Source organism: Balaenoptera acutorostrata, chromosome 13 (genome assembly GCF_949987535.1).
Source record: "Balaenoptera acutorostrata chromosome 13, mBalAcu1.1, whole genome shotgun sequence".
Lineage (NCBI taxonomy): Eukaryota > Metazoa > Chordata > Mammalia > Artiodactyla > Balaenopteridae > Balaenoptera > Balaenoptera acutorostrata.
Window position 1 is genome coordinate 81,530,956 of NC_080076.1, and position 16,962 is coordinate 81,547,917.

General features: G+C 48.0%; 1 protein-coding gene across 1 annotated transcript in view; it reads right to left on the reverse strand.

Moving 5' to 3' along the window:
• Positions 1–3,543, reverse strand: part of NOS1 (nitric oxide synthase 1) — an 87,453-nt gene extending 83,910 nt beyond the window's left edge. The window contains 1 exon segment of the mRNA XM_057526211.1: positions 2,840–3,543. Within this exon segment, the coding sequence (XP_057382194.1) occupies positions 2,840–3,543 (704 nt within the window).
• Between the last annotated feature and the right edge of the window lie 13,419 nt (positions 3,544–16,962).

Here is a 16,962-nt window from a genome sequence, read left to right on the forward strand (position 1 = left end):
CTTAGAACCATTCATCTTAGTGGGTTTCGTGGAGGCATATGCTTGCCCTGGGTCACTTTCTCCCAAATCATACCTCCACCAAAGCAGTTTTTTCAGCTACTTTTGGTCAATCACACTGCACGTGAGACTGATGCGGGCTCCCTGGATGAAGGACCCTGAATGGATGAGGGCAGCTGAGAGCTCAGATGTAACCTCCTGAGGTGGTAAAATAGGTCTGTGGGAGCAGGACCCCACAGCAGACAGCTGTGTCCCTCCCTCATTCTTGGGGACACAAGGCTGCTTCCCTGAGATGGTGTTTGGAGAAGCCCCTTGGGGCCTGGCTATAAAGAGGGCTCCCATTAAAGTTCGTTACACTCGACGATCTCATCTCAGTCTGGTGTCCTGTCTCCGGCCTCCTCCAGCCGACAATCCTGTCCCCGGACTGTCAGCTGGGAGCGGGAGTCACATTGGCTCCTTGGATGGAGGGCCCAGCTCCTAGTGAAACGAGGGACTTCTCCACATCATACCTGGTGATTCAGGCCAGGGTGGGACTGAAATAGAGCCCCCGGGGGAGGCTCACACCTCACGCCCACCCTGTGCCCAGCTGAGAATCAGAACCAAGTACATGGGACATTAGTACAGGGGTTCAGCTGCCCCGCATGGTGAGATGGCCCCATTCACTGCCTTGCTGCTCCTCCTGGGAGAGGTGGTGCTGAGGATGGGGGGCAGGTATAGGATTAGGAGGGGAAGGCCGAGCCCAGGAGCCTCTGAGGACGGACACTTCCAATGCCTCCTGGAAAACAAGGCCAGTGATTGATTCTGGACTATACAGCTGCCTTAGAATTTAAGTCCACGGAGTGAGACCTGGGGGGCCTGCTGGCTGCCCAGAAGCTATCTCAAGGCTCAACATGTCATCTCCACTGGGTGTGTTGCTGTAGGGACCCCTGGGAGGTGGCTGCTTTGAGCGCTGGATTCTAGCCTGGGGGACCTCCCTAGCTGAGGGAGAATCAGGCACCAGGTCCCTGCCACCAGGAGAACCTCGAGGACTGATCCTGGCCCCCAGCTCTGGAAATGGACAGCAGGGCACTGGGGGCCCCCAACTCTGCCCACACCATGGCCTGTGTTTTGGGCCCAAGACTCGCTGTCTCTCGTGGAGACAGGACCCAAGGTGTCGGGCAGGCTCCAGGGTGTGTGCAGGGAACTCACAGGAGTGAGAAGGGGTGGCTGCGAGGGCAGGGGCTGGGCGGGCAGCAGATGCCCATTGTCTCCCCTCTGCCCAAGCCTTCTGACAGAGCCTCCACCTTCCTACTTGGGGTCTTGCTGGCATTGGTTCAGTTTTTGCCCTGGTGTCAGATGCTGGAAAAGCCCCAGGATGCAATGGTGGCCGGGGTGGGCTCCACGGACTGAGAGGCCCACCAATGGGCAGTTTGGGGTCGCCCCACCAGGAAGGAGGACCGGATCCCATGCAGTTCCTCAAATGTGTCAGGCACACCTGACCGCAGGACCTTGGCACCTGCCACTCCCTCTGCCTGGAACGCCCCTCCCCCATGAAGCTGCGAGCCTCCCTCTCCCCCTTCCTCTGGGTCCTCCCATGTTGCCTTCCTAGTGAGACCCACCAGCTTCTGATCTGAAATGTCACCCTCCCCAACACTTCCTAACCCCTTCCCCGCTCTATTTATCTACTTGGCACGTATGACGAACAGTCTACGTAGTTTACATCTTCATCTTCCCCACGGTACTGTAAGCTCCCAAAGGTCAGGCGGTTTGTCAATTTCATTCACTCTCAAGGTCAGAGGACTTGTGTATTCATTGCTCTAGCCCAGTGCCAGAACAGCGTGGCACACAGTAGGTCCTCAACGAACATTTGTTAAACGAATACATTCAGGGGCTTGGGGAGCTACTTTAATCCAGGCCCCCGGGGGACTTCCTGGTGACCTCTAAATGCTCTTGGGACACTCAGGGGTCCTTGAGGAGGGGGCTGGGAAATCTCGGCCTGGATTTCTGGGGGGCTCAGACCTGAGCCTCCCTGTGTAAATAAGAAGGGTCTGCCTAGTAACACTGCGGGCTGAAGGGTCAGGGCTAGACCTTAGATGGGAGTGGAAGAAGGCGGAGAGAAACTGTTCTCTCTCTCCTGACTAGTTCCCGACCACCTGGTCCAGCTGCTGACTCCTCGCCAGAGAAGGAGCTAGAATCACCCACTGTTTTGCCAGCTCTCCTTCCCCAGAGATTCAGAAAATGCCAATCTGGCAAATACAGAGGGGCTGGTACCCAGCTCTTCAAGTGCTAGCCTTGGCTCCCATATGACCTGAGCAATTCCAGTGTTTTGGGGGCGTCAGGGCCAATTCTCTACTTTGCCTCCATTTCCTCCTTTTCAAAGCTTCCTTGCCCTGGACCAGCCATCACCAGGAGAGAGCTAGCTTGGGCTGAGGGTTACCCAGCTCTCAGCTCTCGGCGCTGCCTCTCTCTCCCCAGAGCCTCGGCATCCACCCACGCCCAAGCCTGCCATGTACATGTGCCTGTCATCACCGGGTGACCTCGGGAAAGGCCCCTCCTCTCTGACCCTCTGTCTTCCCACTCGTGAAATGTGGATTGCAGAAATCCCCACCTTGTGGGGTTGCTGGAAGACAGGACCTCAGCTACCAGGATTATGAACTCTGGGTTCATGGCAAGAGATACGTGCTAGACATTACGCCCACTGCATTCCTGCAACAGCAATTTTCAGGGCAAGAGGCAAGTGTGGTTGAGTGGACGTACGTGTGCAGAAGACTGAGACACTCAGGTTAGCTTCCGGGCTGTGAGACAGTCGCAACACATGCTCGCGTACAACACACGTGCACACACATGCCCCTGTGGAGCTTACCTGTTCACCTGGATTTCTGCGTCCTTTGTCTCCGCTTTGGCAGGTCCCCCTCCGTTGATCCCTTTGCCCCCACTGGTGAGAAGATTCAGCACAGGCTCTATCTCTTTGAGCAGTTTATTGTTCTCCCCAGAACTTTTCTTGGCAGGGTCCTGGCTTGGGGGCCTGGGAGCCAGGCCATTGGTGTGGGAGAGCGAGCCAGCTTCCTGCCCCTGGTCTGGTACGTGCTGCGGCCCATTGCCAGGACCTGTGGCCCCGTCCACTGCCAGGGTCTGCTCTTTGCTGGCTGATGACTGGTGGGACAGATCGACGGCTGTGGTTGGGGGACCCAGGGGCCGTGTCACCCGGATGGTCTTGGGGGTCCCGTCCCCAGTGAAAGTGGTCTCCAGGTGCGTGGTGAAGCCCTCGGGACCCCTCAGAATGAGGACCACGTGGGTCTCGGAGGCAATACCTCTGAGCACCTCCAGGGCGCTGTCATAGCTCAGGTCCACCAAGGGCTGGCCGTTGACGGCGAGAATGATGTCCCCAGCCTGGATGAGGCCGCTCTGCTCCGCGGCGCCCCCTCGAATCAGGTCGGAGATGATCACAGGTGGCTTGCTCACCCTCTCCTTCACCAGGAACCCCAGGCCCCCCACTTTGCGTTTGAAGAGGCGGACAGAAATGACATTGGGTTGGATCTGCGTAACGCTGAACATGTGATTCTCCATGGTGTCTAGTGTCCAAGGGTCGGAAGACCTCAAAATGTGTCAAGCCGAGGCGATTTCGCCGGGAGCAGCCAGGCTTCTGGCTGTGACGAGAGGAGGAGCCGGGGGCTGGCGCTGCAGGGGCCAAGGGGAGTCTGGAGAGGGAGCTGCTCTTGGTCTTGGTCTTCTCTGCCTTTGACGTCAACTCAGCGTCACTCACTCATTGTCGTTGGGCCGTCGGTGGCATGATTTCCTGTGTCTGCCTCCTTCCTTATTCTCTAAGGAAGTGATGGTTGATCAGGCAGACGTCAGGGGAAGCAGTGGGACGTGTCCCTAAGCAACAGGTCAGGCAGACCGGGGAGCAAACGTGTCTGGTGGATGTGTCTAGAGGTGACGCATGCTAGCGGGGACTATCCCCGGGGCATCGCCATCCCGTTAGACGCAGATCCAATCTGGGGCCTCCTGAGGTCAAGAGAAGGAAAAAGGGGGGGGGGGGGAAGAAAAGAATTAAAAAAGAGAGATGGATGTGGAGTGTCCAACACCACCTTCAAAACTAACATGGGAAACGCAGCCAACTGAGAAGTCTAGCCATAACATGCTCTGGAGTCCTGAAGCCAACCGAGAAATGAAATCCTTCTTCCTCGAGGGGCGTACTTTGCAGGTAGCTGCATATTGCCTGGTTTCACCCTCAGGATCAAAGCACTATGAGACCGAGGGGCTCCTTGGGGGAAACCACTGACGGTCAGCCCCAGAAATCAAATGGCAAGAACCAGAAGACCTCTCTTATCTCTTTCTCACCACAAGAAGTCACCACTCCAACCTGTCACGCAGCCTTTGGCTCTCTGAGTTTTGCACCGTTTTCCATCCTCAGGTCAGGAGCTCGGCCGACAAAGATCACTGGGCTCTCCATTCTGGCTACTCCCAAAGCCCGCCCACAACAAACCCACGGGACAGGGAATGACGTCACCTTCACCTTCCATGGAACCTCCGATGAGGGATGTCAACTGGACTTTATGACCATTTTTGTAATTATCGACAATCCAGGTTCAAAAGGACAGACTTGGCCACATTCCATACCATGATAAGCCAAAATTGGTATAATAAATACCAAAGACATGGGTCCACACCAAACTCTGGAGAGCATTTGTGTACCACAGACTGTCTGAAACCCTAACGGAGAAACATTAGGAAGCATGGACTGTTAGATAAACACACAGCTGGTGCTCAACGAATATTTGTGGAATGAAGAAGAAAGAGCCCCAAAGACTAAAGACAGTGGGCACTTGCTGAGCACGTACATTCTTAATTTTTTTTCTCCTTTGATTTTCACGGTAACCCTTCAACCGACGAGAAGACTGAAACTTGGGCAGGTTCAGTGACTTGTCCAAGGTCATGTGGAGAATGATGGTGAAGGGAGGATTTGAACTCAGATCTGCTCCACTCTTGAGCCTGAGCTTTTAAGTTTATACTCTAGTTTAAAAAAGTTTATAATCTAGTGATTTTTGCAACTCCCACCAGCTCCCCCAGGCTCAGAGAAATAAATGGGATACCAAAGGCCCATAGGGAGGCCAGCTGGAGGTGCTGTGGCCCAGGTGAGGTGTGTGCACCTGTGGCACGTGCACAGCGGGCAGCTGTGGAAGTGTGTCTTACGTGTCTGGGGGGGGCAGGTGATCTGTGGTTTGTGGGTGGGGTCGGGGGGTAGGGGTGGAAGAGAATCCCTCCATCTCTTTTCCTATCCCTCAGCCCAAGCCTCAGTCTCCTCTCTACCCTGGCAGCCCTTGCTGCCAGCATCCTCAGAATTCCTTTGCACAAGGAGGGAGCCCCCATCTGCCACTACTAACAAAGTGACACTCCCTTGTTTCCCTTTTAGCGACTTCCCAGGGTCACCCCAGGGCTGGGGCAGCTGATAAACTCCTGCTGCCTCTGAGAGCGGGGGGTGGGTGCAGATGACACCCTGAGAAGGAGGCACTACCTCCTGGATCCCCCTCAAGGTGGGTGGTGGTTAGCAAGTTCAACCTCTCCCTTTTGCAGCTTGCGTTATGCAACTCCGCCAGCCCCTCTCTGTGGGTGAGGGGATCATGAACACCCAGACCCAGCCCGTGCTGCCTTCTCCATCTGGTGTCGCCGTGTGTGTGTGTTTCTCTCTGTGTATTCATGCATCGCCCTCGTGCTGTGTCATTTCTCTGCTGTGTGTGTGAGCGTGTGCGGCCCATGTGTTGACAGGCGGAGTGTCTTTCAGCATCTTGCTGCCGGGGTTCTGGTTTGCAGAGAAAACCATCCAGAACCGCTATGTCATTCCTCACTGGGGAGGACTGGTCCACCTCCCTACCTGGACCCCAGCCCCCGCCCCGGCTGTTGCTTCCTTAACTCTCCCGGAGCCCCATTTTTCTGGGTACCAAACCCAGGATGCTCATTGTTTAGTTGCAGGCAGAGACAGCTGGGACCTCCAGATCTCTCCTGAGTGTCCAAGTTTGGCATTTGGGCTCCGTTCTTTAATTTAAGAAGGGACTTGAAGGTGAGCTCTTGGGGAGGCGGGGCCGCCCAGTTCTCTTCTTCCCCACACTGGCTTGGGCCAGAACTTACCAAAGGACAGAGCCAGGACTTGGCTTAAGAAAAAAGAAATAGGGACTTCCCTGGTGGTGCAGTGGTTAAGAATCCGCCTGCCAATGTAGGGGACACGGGTTCGAGCCCTGGTCCGGGAAGATCCCACACGCTGCGGAGCAACTAAGCCCATGCACCACAACTACTGAGCCTGCACTCTAGAGCCCACGAGCCACAACTACTGAGCCCACAAGCCACAACTACTGAGCCTGCACTCTAGATCCCGCGAGCCACAACAACTGAGCCCGCGTGCCACAACTACTGAAGCCCGTGCACTTAGAGCCCGTGCTCCACAACAAGAGAAGCCACCACAATGAGAAGCCCACACACCGCAACGAAGAGTAGCCCCTGCTCGTCGCAACTAGAGAAAGCCCGCGTGCAGCAACGAAGACCCAATGTGGCCAAAAATAAATTAATTAATTTAAAAAAAAAAAGAAAAAAGAAATAAAGCAACCCACAAACCTCCCTGGCCACGCCCAGGTTTCCCTCTCTCTTTCTCAGCTGCTTTCTAAATCAGGGGAGGCTGTTGGCTGGTGCTTGGGAAATTGAAGTGCTGTTTCTCAGACTGTGGCCCTAGAAAGACAGCTTGATCTTTGGAAGGAACTGGAAAGAGGCAGGGCTTAGGAGAGGCAGTGATATTCAGCGTCTGCTGAGAGACAGGGTGGGGCTGAACAAGCTCTCTGTCTAAGCAAGTGGCTTCTGAACCTTCACCAGGGGCAAAATCCTAATCTTAATAATAATCCCTCAACACTATCCCTCTTCCCCCGACCCCAAACACATCTTCATCTGCCATATTTTCATCCTCATGCTGACCGTGATCAGGTTCGATATCCCCAAAGAATACACTAAGCTGTTAGAAGGAGACCCTCTTGCCCTGCTTTGCGAATGGCAAGTATCCAGGATCCTCCTCAATCCTGGCCCGCCTGGGATGGTTGTCCCCCCTTCTGCCACAGGGGAGATTTTTAAGGTCCTTTCTGGCTCTATCTGTGTGTTTCTGGGTGAGTTCTTTATTTTCTCTGAACCTCAGCTTCCTTATCTGTAAAATGGGTCAAGTAATTCCTCCCTCCCTGGGTAACTGGGAGGATTAAATAAAATAGTAAGTGCAAGGGTTTCAGTAAATTCACAGAGCAAATGCTCAGAAGAAACGGCTTCCTGTTATTGTTACATAATATATAGTGATTCGGGCTTCCTGGCTATTAATTCAGTGCACGTTCTCCTCCGTCACAGCCTCTCCAGATGTACGTCATGTGCCATCTAGAAGGGGGCCCTGTGCTTGAAAGCACACAGAGGAATCTCACGCCACTCATGGTACAAGGCACTGGATACAGGAAGATGGGTGCTGGGTATCCCACCAACCTAGCTCAGACCTTTGGAGCCGCGATTTTAAACACATCACATGCATGTGCACGTCACAGCACATACCATGGAAACAATACTTGGACCCAGGCCTCACTGGAGTAGTTCAGTGGTTTCAGGTGTATGTATTTCATTTACCTTGCTGCAAAGAAATTCACGGCTGACTTTTGGGGATGCCTGCCAGGGAAGAGGAGGGAGCCAAAATAGACCAGCGTCTGCTACTACCGTCTTGCTGTGTGACCTTGGGTACGCCACTCCCCATCCTGGGCCCGTGTCTGCATCTGGAGGGATGGTAACTGTAGCAGTTTCTAGTGATGGAGAGTTTACTGTGTGCTAAGCACAGCGCTGAGCCCTCTGCACGGGTGTCTTATTTCATCCTGACAGCGACTCTGTAAAGCACGTGTCATTTTTATCCCCACTTTACAGAAGGACAAGGTGACTGAGGTTCAGAGAAGTAAACTAGAGGGCAGCCCTGGCTCTAACCGAGTGGGTGCTGGGCACTCACCGGGGTTGATCCTAATCCTAAAGACAATCCCCTAAGATGATGCCTCCCCCAAAACACATCCTCATCAGCTGCCATACTTGTCATCCTCAGCCTGACTCATCATGTTCAATCATCCCCATTTTACAGATGTGGACATTAAGCTACAATAGGGAGAACCGCTTGTCCTGGCTTGCCCATGGCTTTTCATTCTTAGCACTGAAAGTCGGCCCATGTTAGGATGATGAGAAGCCATTAAAATCCAAAAGATTGCCCAGCTCCCCTACTCAAAAATAAGGAAACAGAGGCCTGGAGAAGCGAGGGGGAGGGTGTTCATTCAACATGGATCAGCCAGAGCTGGGGGTGTCTAGAGCTGTCTGTCCAAGAGGGCAGCCATTAGCCACATGTGGCCATGGAACCCCTGAATTGTGACTGGTTCCTTGAGATGTGACATAAGAGTGAAATCTCGACTTCCCTGGTGGTGCAGTGGTTAAGAATCCGCCTGCCAGTGCAGGGGACATGGCTTTGAGCCCTGGTCCGGGAAGATCCCACATGCCGTGGAGCAACTAAGCCCATGCGCCACAACTACTGAGCCTGCGCTCTAGAGCCCGTGAGCCACAACTACTGAGCCCGCATACCACAACTACTGAAGCCCGCACGCCTAGAGCCCGTGCTCTACAACAAGAGAAGCCAACACAATGAGAAGCCCACACACTGCAACGAAGAGTAGCCCCCGCTCGCCGCAACTAGAGAAAGCCCACACACAGCAACGAACACCCAACACAGCCAAAAATAAATAAATAAATAAATAAGTAAATTTTAAAAAGAGTGAAATCTACATGGGGTCTCAAAGACTAGGAGGAAAAAAAGAATGTCAGATATCTCAATAATTTCCAATATTGACTACATGTTGAAAGGATCATGTTTTCGGTATACTGGATTAAGCACAATTATGACAATTAATTTCACCTGTTGCTTTTGATGCTTTTAAATGCAACTACTATACAGTTAAAAATCACACACGTGCTCACACTGCATTGCCGTTGGGCAGTGGAGGTCTAGAGTCTGACTCTCGTGGCTCCTGGACCAGAGTTCCTCCCTGCCGCCCCACTGTCCCTGAGGTCCCCTCGAGCATCTACTAATAATCTGGGCAGGCAGAAGATACTCCTGCTTTCTAAAGAAGCCAGAAAAGTGACACAGACGGTGAGCAAACATCTCGCCACTTTTTGAGGTTGACCACTGGGAATATTAGGTGTGATGGGGGTAGGAGTGGGGGAGAGAGAAGACCCATCTCAAACCATGTGAAGAGAGAGGTCATAGTAGGGGGTCACCTAGGCTAATAGTCCAGGACCCAACATCTTGCTGTCCGAATGTCATTTGAAATCTAACCCGTCTGTGCAATGAATGTTTCATTTAAAAAATGATGCAGATCTCTATTTACAGGTAGGAAATGAGCTCCAAGGTATATCATTAGGTGAAAAAAGAAAGGTGCAAATGCATACATTCTGCACATGTAAATGTAGAGAATATTCTGGAAGGAACGGGTATCACTGGCTGCATCCTAGGAGAAATATTAGACATTAGTAGTAGGACGGAGACAGACTTTGCACTACCTTTTTTTTCTATTTGAATATCATTTAAATTATTATTTTAAAATCACAGGTATTACCATTTTAATGTGTATTACCACTAAATATTAAAGAAAACAACATCCAGCCTGTGAAGAACTCCTGGCTGTTTTCAGTTCGAACACCCACAAAATCTCTAATGGAGTCACGACCCTGTTTCCCATCTCCCTCCAATCTCATTTAAAAACAAATCCCAAGCCCTCCATGTCTTAAAACCAAAATATCACCACCCCCAATAAAAACAAAAGACCAAAACCATAACCCAACTGTGCTCTTTAAAAAAAACCAAACAACAAAACACAGCAAAACAACCAACTTCCTTACATCTCCCGAACTGCTAATTTGCAGTCTTTCCCCAGAGAGAGCGCCACCTGGGAATCAAACTGATGTGCTTTCTCCCACTCCAGCAAGTCAGAGCTACAAACCCGCCAACCTCTCTAAGCCAGGGGGTTAAGATGGCGTTCTGTGTCTTAGGGATCCCAGAGACACGGGCACCCTGGTGCCAGGGGGTCTCCCCAGCCACATAATTCCGCCAGTTTCATGGCTACAGTTTGTCCGTGATCTTTCCAGATCTAATAATGCCCACACCTCAGGGGCAGGAAGGGGCCTCAGAGTCAGGAGAGTGAGAATGACGGACTGTTTAGCGTTTGACAGCACACCCTGATGTGAGGCTTTGTGAAATCCCCACTCTCTCTGTCGCTGCTTTGTACAGCCTCTTTGAATGGCAGTTTGACAATATCCACACCAAAATTGAAAATACACAGACCTTTGACCTGGCAATTCAATTTGTAGGACTTTCCCTTACAGATAAACTGGAAGAAACATTCTTATACACACACACACACACACACACACACACACACACACACCTCTTCCTTGCAGGTTGTTCAGAATATCAAGAGATTGAGAAAATCTGAGTATCCATTAATAGAGAACTGCTACATAAACTATGGCGGGGGGGGGATTAGATCTAGAAGGACCAATGGGGAATGACCTTTTAAGACACATTGTTAAATTTAAAAAGCAAGGTGGAGAACACCAATATATAAATACATTTGCATACCCATTGTATGTATTTGATTATACTTCCATGGAAGCTTGGAGAGCCACTGAATATCTCTGGAAAAACACCCAAGATATTGGTAACAGAAGTTGCTTCTGGGAAAGGGGACTGGGAGGCTATGGGTGGGGCTGGAGGAGGAAGCTCACTTTTATTACATATTCTTCTATATTGTTCATTTATTTTGTACTATGTTTTTGTATCACCTTTAAAAAAAGAACAAGGTCTTTGAAGTCAGACTATGTTGTATTTGAACCCTAGCTTCTCCATGTGGCTTTGTGATGGTGGTCAAGTCACTTAGCGTCTCTGAGTCATAGTTTTTGCATCTATAAAATGGGAATGATAATAGCATCTCCTCAGGGTGTGTGTGTGAGGATGGAATGAGATAATAATTAGTATTTTCTGAGTTCTTACTATGCACCATACGCAATGGTAAGTGCTCAATAAATGGATCCTTTCCCCACTCCTGTTACTGATAATTAAAACGCAAGCAGCCATTACTCTACTGGCCGTCTGTAGTGTCCAATGGACATATGTTGCTTTAAGTACTTTGTGCAGAAGGACCAGGTAAGAGCTGTGGACATGCAGATTAGTCCTGCTTTCCAATGGAATGGAAGCCTGTCACCGGTTCCTCCTCAGAATACTGAAAGAACAGAATTTGATGTGTTGGAACGTACTCAAGAGAAGCACCCAGAAACTCAGACTCTGGAAGTTGGTGATGAGTCAATACCACTAGGGTGGGGTGTGGGTATTACTGGTCCAGTCCATCAGCAGGAGAGAGCTACAGGGCTGTCAACCCTATATTGGAATAGATCCGGGGAATTATGAAAACTTCATTTCATCTTCATTTTGCAAAGCTCATTTCTATGAACTAGTTCAGCTGGCTGTACAGCACTATATCCATCCCACAGACAGAAAATTCCAGGGTTTGGGGTGAAGGTTCTTAAATTCTTTCCATCCATGGACCCCCCTCAGTGGCACAAAAATCCTCACAGATGTACCTTTGCCCCCACTCTTGACAGACACACCGCATCACCTTAAGTGTCATGTAGGGGTTGAAGGCATGTGCATTGAAGCTGGAAAGACAAGGGTTTGTGACCCTCCTCTACCATTTATTAGCCTCAGACTCCTCATCTGTCAAGTAGAAGCAATAAGTTACATGGGATAAGTGAATGGGAAAACATTTGATGGGATAATCTATGTAAAGTGCATGGTGCTTCTATTATTTTTAGATGACACCTCGAGGAAAATGAAGTATTTCAGCCCAGATATGTGAACATAATCATGACCAAGAGGGTGGCCTCATTACTATAAAAAGGAAACATATTACCAGTGGTCTCTGAAACAGTTCTTAAGAGTCATTACAAGAAGATGACACATATTTTCCACCCCCGATAAAACTTACCCTCTTTTACTTTCTTTTTCTTTCCCCTTTTCTCTCCTTCCCTTCCTCTCTTCTTTCCTTTTTTTTTCCATTCACATCACCTATTCATTCATTAACCCTTACATAGCTCCCAGCTGGGTCGGCAAGGAGCTTCACACTGGGAATGTAAGAATAGACAAGACAGACAGCATTCCTACCCTCAGATCTCCCAAGCCAGGGGTGAAGCAGGGAGTAGAGAGAGATATTAGTGACAAGTATAGTGAGTAGAACAAAGTGGAAACACAGGGTGCTAATGGGAGCATGGACAGGACACTTAACATAGTCTGAGTGGTGGTGGTCAAGGAAGGCTTCCTGGAAGAAGAGTTAGGATACAGAGTTGGCCAGATGAAGGGGTGCAAGGGGTAGACGAGAGAAGGCACTAGAGGTGGAAGGGAGCAGGTTTGAGGCACTGGACAAAGTCCACTGTGGTTGGAGAAGAAAGTCAACACCTTAGAAAGCTGGAGAGATCTTCAGGAGCTAGATCATGAAGTTTTCTTGAGAGTCAAGTTAAAGATTTTGGACTTTATTCTTATAGCGATGGCAAACACCAGAGGGATTTGACAAAAGAAGTTCTGTGGTTAGATTTAGATTTTATTAAGATGCTGGATGGAAAATGGATGGAAAAGCAAGGCTGGCTATGGGCAGCTCAGTTAGGAGGCTGCTGCAGGCCAGAGATGAGAGATGATGGTGGTTAGGATTAGGGTAGTGAAAGGGAGGAAGGAGGAAAGTGGGTAGATTTAAGAGATATTTAGGAGGTTGAGTCAACAAAATTTGGTGACTGATGTCTGGGGTTAGAAAGAAGGAAGTGTCGAGAAGGACTTTCCAGCTCTGGCTTCTACAAGCAGATAGAACATGATGGGATGAAAGAAAGGATAAGAATGAATGAAACTCATTTGATAGAATTGTCCTTCTTGAGTAGTAATAAATAATTTAGTTTAGTATATTTCAAGAGTCAACATTTCCTGATGCCATTACTTCCTTAATTCTGAGAATTAAGGGGGATTACAGCAAATAGACTTGACTTGGCTCATTTCCCCAGCTGTGCCATTTACTGGGTATTTGATCTGGGGCAAGTCATTTTTAATATTTTGAATCTCAATTTCATTTTGTGAAATTGAAAAGGTAATAACAACTGCTTCCAAGGTTTTTGTGAAGATTAAATAAGACGGATGCTGGAAAGAGTGCTTTGTAAACTGTAAATGTCAACTGCAATGGTAATGTTGAGTCTTTATTTTTAGGAGGACATCAAGAACAGTATCTTCCAAATAGCAGCTCACTGGTAATGGAAACTCAACCAAGTTTCTCCTCATGCCTGGCATCCTTGGGTGCCTCTGGTGCAGGGAAGCTGGGTCAAGAGGATGGCAAAAGATGTTCATGGAAGGAAGAAGTAAGAATGATTATTTTAAGGGAGGAGTGATAATATCTGCTCCCTTAACTCAAAAGTTCCTTGTAAATAGATCACAGCATCCACAGAGGCTTTAATCAATTAAAAATGAATTTCAGCAAAGGGAGAATACATTAAGTAGAAAACACAAACTTACAATAGCAGGAATAATTCACATATGTCGGATACATCAGTAATAACAATAAATGTAAATGGTTTAAACTTAAGTAAAAGATCAAGACTCTCAGATTGGCTACATGCATTTGCAGTTACCCTATATTAGCATGGACATAGGGCCAAGGGTCAAGGACAGGAGGGAAAACAATTCACCAAAGGAGGTATGAGCTTGGTATACATCTGCTGGTCACTTAACTCTAAGGTAGCATAGGTCTGCTTTGAATTGAAAGATGTAATTGACTCTCTTCTTAGAATATGTTACTACCTAGTAAACACAGAAAAAATATTTACTGAATAAATGAACAGCTATCAAAGCAATATCTTTTATTAAATTTTTATTAATTAGGTTGAAATATATGGAATTAGCAGTTTTGTAAATGATCAAATTCTCCACTTTCCTAGAGTTCAACCTAATATTTTGAACATTTGTATATGTAAGAACTTTATTGAACTATCTAATTTCATTCTTGCAACAACCATATGAAGGACATGATATTATTATTCCCATTTTATAGGTGTTGAAACTGAGGCTCAAAGATGTTAATTAAGTCATAGAAGTTTATCCAGCTAGTGTCAATGGCGGGGATTCAAACCAAGTGTGTGGGACCCCAAAATCTTTGCTTTAAAAAAAATATAAAACTCTTTTTTAGCCACAAGAATGTTCAGTTTCAGAGTTTTTAAGCAATCACTTCACCTACAAATAACGACAGCTCAAAGTCTTTGCTTTTATCACTTTCCAGGTACTACTGTGTATTTTTATTTCAGCTGGCCTGATCACCAGCTATAATTTTAGTAATTGGAAGTTGAAAGGGACTCTAGGAGTTTTCTATTCCAATGATTCATAATATGGAGTCTATGGGCCCCCTACAGGGCTCAGGAATCCCTGAAAATCCTGGAATTCTGTGCAAAACTTTCAGTGCACACAATTAGTGCATATGTGAATTTATACGGGGAGGGGGTCCATAGCATTAATATGATTTTCTAAGCACTCCTTGACCCAATAAGCAATAAGAGTAGAAGTTACTGCATTAACCTTAATTTTACAAATGAGGAGTTTGAGGCTCATAGATGGGGAAGGACTTGCCAAAAGTTCTTAGAGTCAGAACTAGGATTCAGGTCTGTTGCATGATTTCTTCTCAAACTCAGGTTACATGCTCATTTTCCTTGCCTTCCCTGTGAAATTAAGAAAGTTTCTCAGGGACTTGTTTTCAACAGCAGTGCTAATCTCAGGATGTCAGCTGCAGCCTTCTTGGTACATGCCCTTTCTGTCTGGCTATACTGTTTCTTGATTATTCAAAATAAGCCCAAGGAGTCAACTTTCTCCTCATCCATCCCCTCCTGGTGAACCATCCCCAATTACTATTCACCTCTTCAGGACTGATAACAAGGGAGTCTGAGGATACCCCGATAGGTGGGGGTTAGGGGCAAATTGTCATAAAAGATGTGCATATAATTCTAGGATTTTCAGATATCCCAGAGACCTGTAGGGGTCCACAGACCCCATACTAGTTGCTTGTCAAGGTAAATATTATAGATCAATTTCATAATTAGGATAAAAAGCTAGTTTATTTAGTGTTGATTAAAGGCAGCCATAAGTGATAATGTAATTTTTTAAATAAAATAAAACTTAAGACTATCATATTAGAGACCCCTGCTACAACTCCTTCATTTACTCAGCTTTTATCGAGTAACAACTTTGTTCTCAAAAAGGATTATTCTAATGAACTATGAGAATGTACGCACCTTGAAGACAGAGATCACAGTTCCCTGGTTTACTGTTGGACCCTCAATGCACAGCAAACTGCTGGGCACATAGTAGGTGCTCAGTATGTCAAAGTCTCAATCTCAAAGTCTACAGCTATTGAATGAAGTAGCCCAGGCGGGAGGTGAGAGGGACTGGTGGAGACGGTGGGGAACTGGAGAGCCCATGCCATATCTAGAGGGCCATTCCAGCTGGTGGTTGCCAGGAAGAAAGGCAGGGCTGGGATTGGTTCACTTCTTACCTGCTGCAGAGAAGTGATAAATAGCCCACTACAAATGAAAGATGAAATAAATGAGACTTCACATATTTGGGTAACAGCACTTGGATTTAGGAAAAGGAGAGCTGAAGAGGGGGGATCTCAGTGGAGCTTGTAAAATCACCAATGATGGCCATGGTCTAATGCCTTGCTATGTAAGGTGTGGTCATGGACCACAGACATCACCTAAGAGCTGGTTAGAAATGCAGAGTCTCAGTCTCCACCCCAGACCTACAAATCAGAATCTGCATTTTTAAGAAGACCTCCGAGTGATTGGTATGTACATTACAGTTTAAGAAACACTGGTCCGGTTTGCTGCTAAATGCCTGTGTTACATTTTTGCAGTCGAATGAAGCTTCAACCAGAACACTTCAGTCTAGGGAGTGTGGTAATATTAGGTTGAACCATGTACAACTGCAGATATTGAACCATTCTGTGACCTACAAAAATGGCAATTTCAAACGAAATTTCAATTTCCACCCAACTATAAACTGTTCTGCACAAAACTGTCTGCTTCAGAGCCAGGATATCACTTGCTTCAAAAAGGCTCTGGTCAGATTTTACAAACAACAGCCCACAGGCATACAGATGACTGTAAGTTTCACATGAAAGACAAATTTCTGGCTTTCTTGGGTTATTGGAAGGTGCATTCATACATGGTCTGCATTCCTCAATGTCAGCAAACAGCTGGAATGAGAGGTGATGCCCCCTTTACGTAGGGCATGAGCTCTCCAGTCCCCCCAGCCCCCATGCAGCCCCCTCACTCATTTGTTTCTTGCCAGGACCCTGTAGGTATTTATTTGACTGTGGGACCCTGCTAGATAGTGAGTTTTAAAGAGAAACAAGGAAGGTCACATTTAGAAGCTGCTCAATGAAGGGGCAGATGTGCTCGGTGATTTGGGTCCTGTCACGGGTGCTCCCAGTTGGTCCAGGTGTTTGATGGGATGCCCACCTTCCTGAGAGCTCTCTGCATCTGTCCCAGCCTTTGCCCTCTGGCTGATGCTTACCCTGTCTTCATTTCCTCGGGTTAAAGCTACTGAGAATGGTGCAGCGCTTCACACAACAGTCATCCTTAGCTCCATATCTGCTTCTTCTCTTAACCTGGTATTTTTACAAAAACCCTTCCTGGAGTGACACCTTTTTCTCTAAATGGAGCTTTTTCTTTTAATGTCAAGCCAGTCTGTGCCTACTCATTCCAACAAGATCTGAGTGGAAACCAGCCTCCTTCCTCCAATTGGAGGGAATACACAGTCCAGATCCTATATGTTTTCCTTAGTGACTCCACCTGGGTTACCTGAGCTGGCTGGGTCTTTAT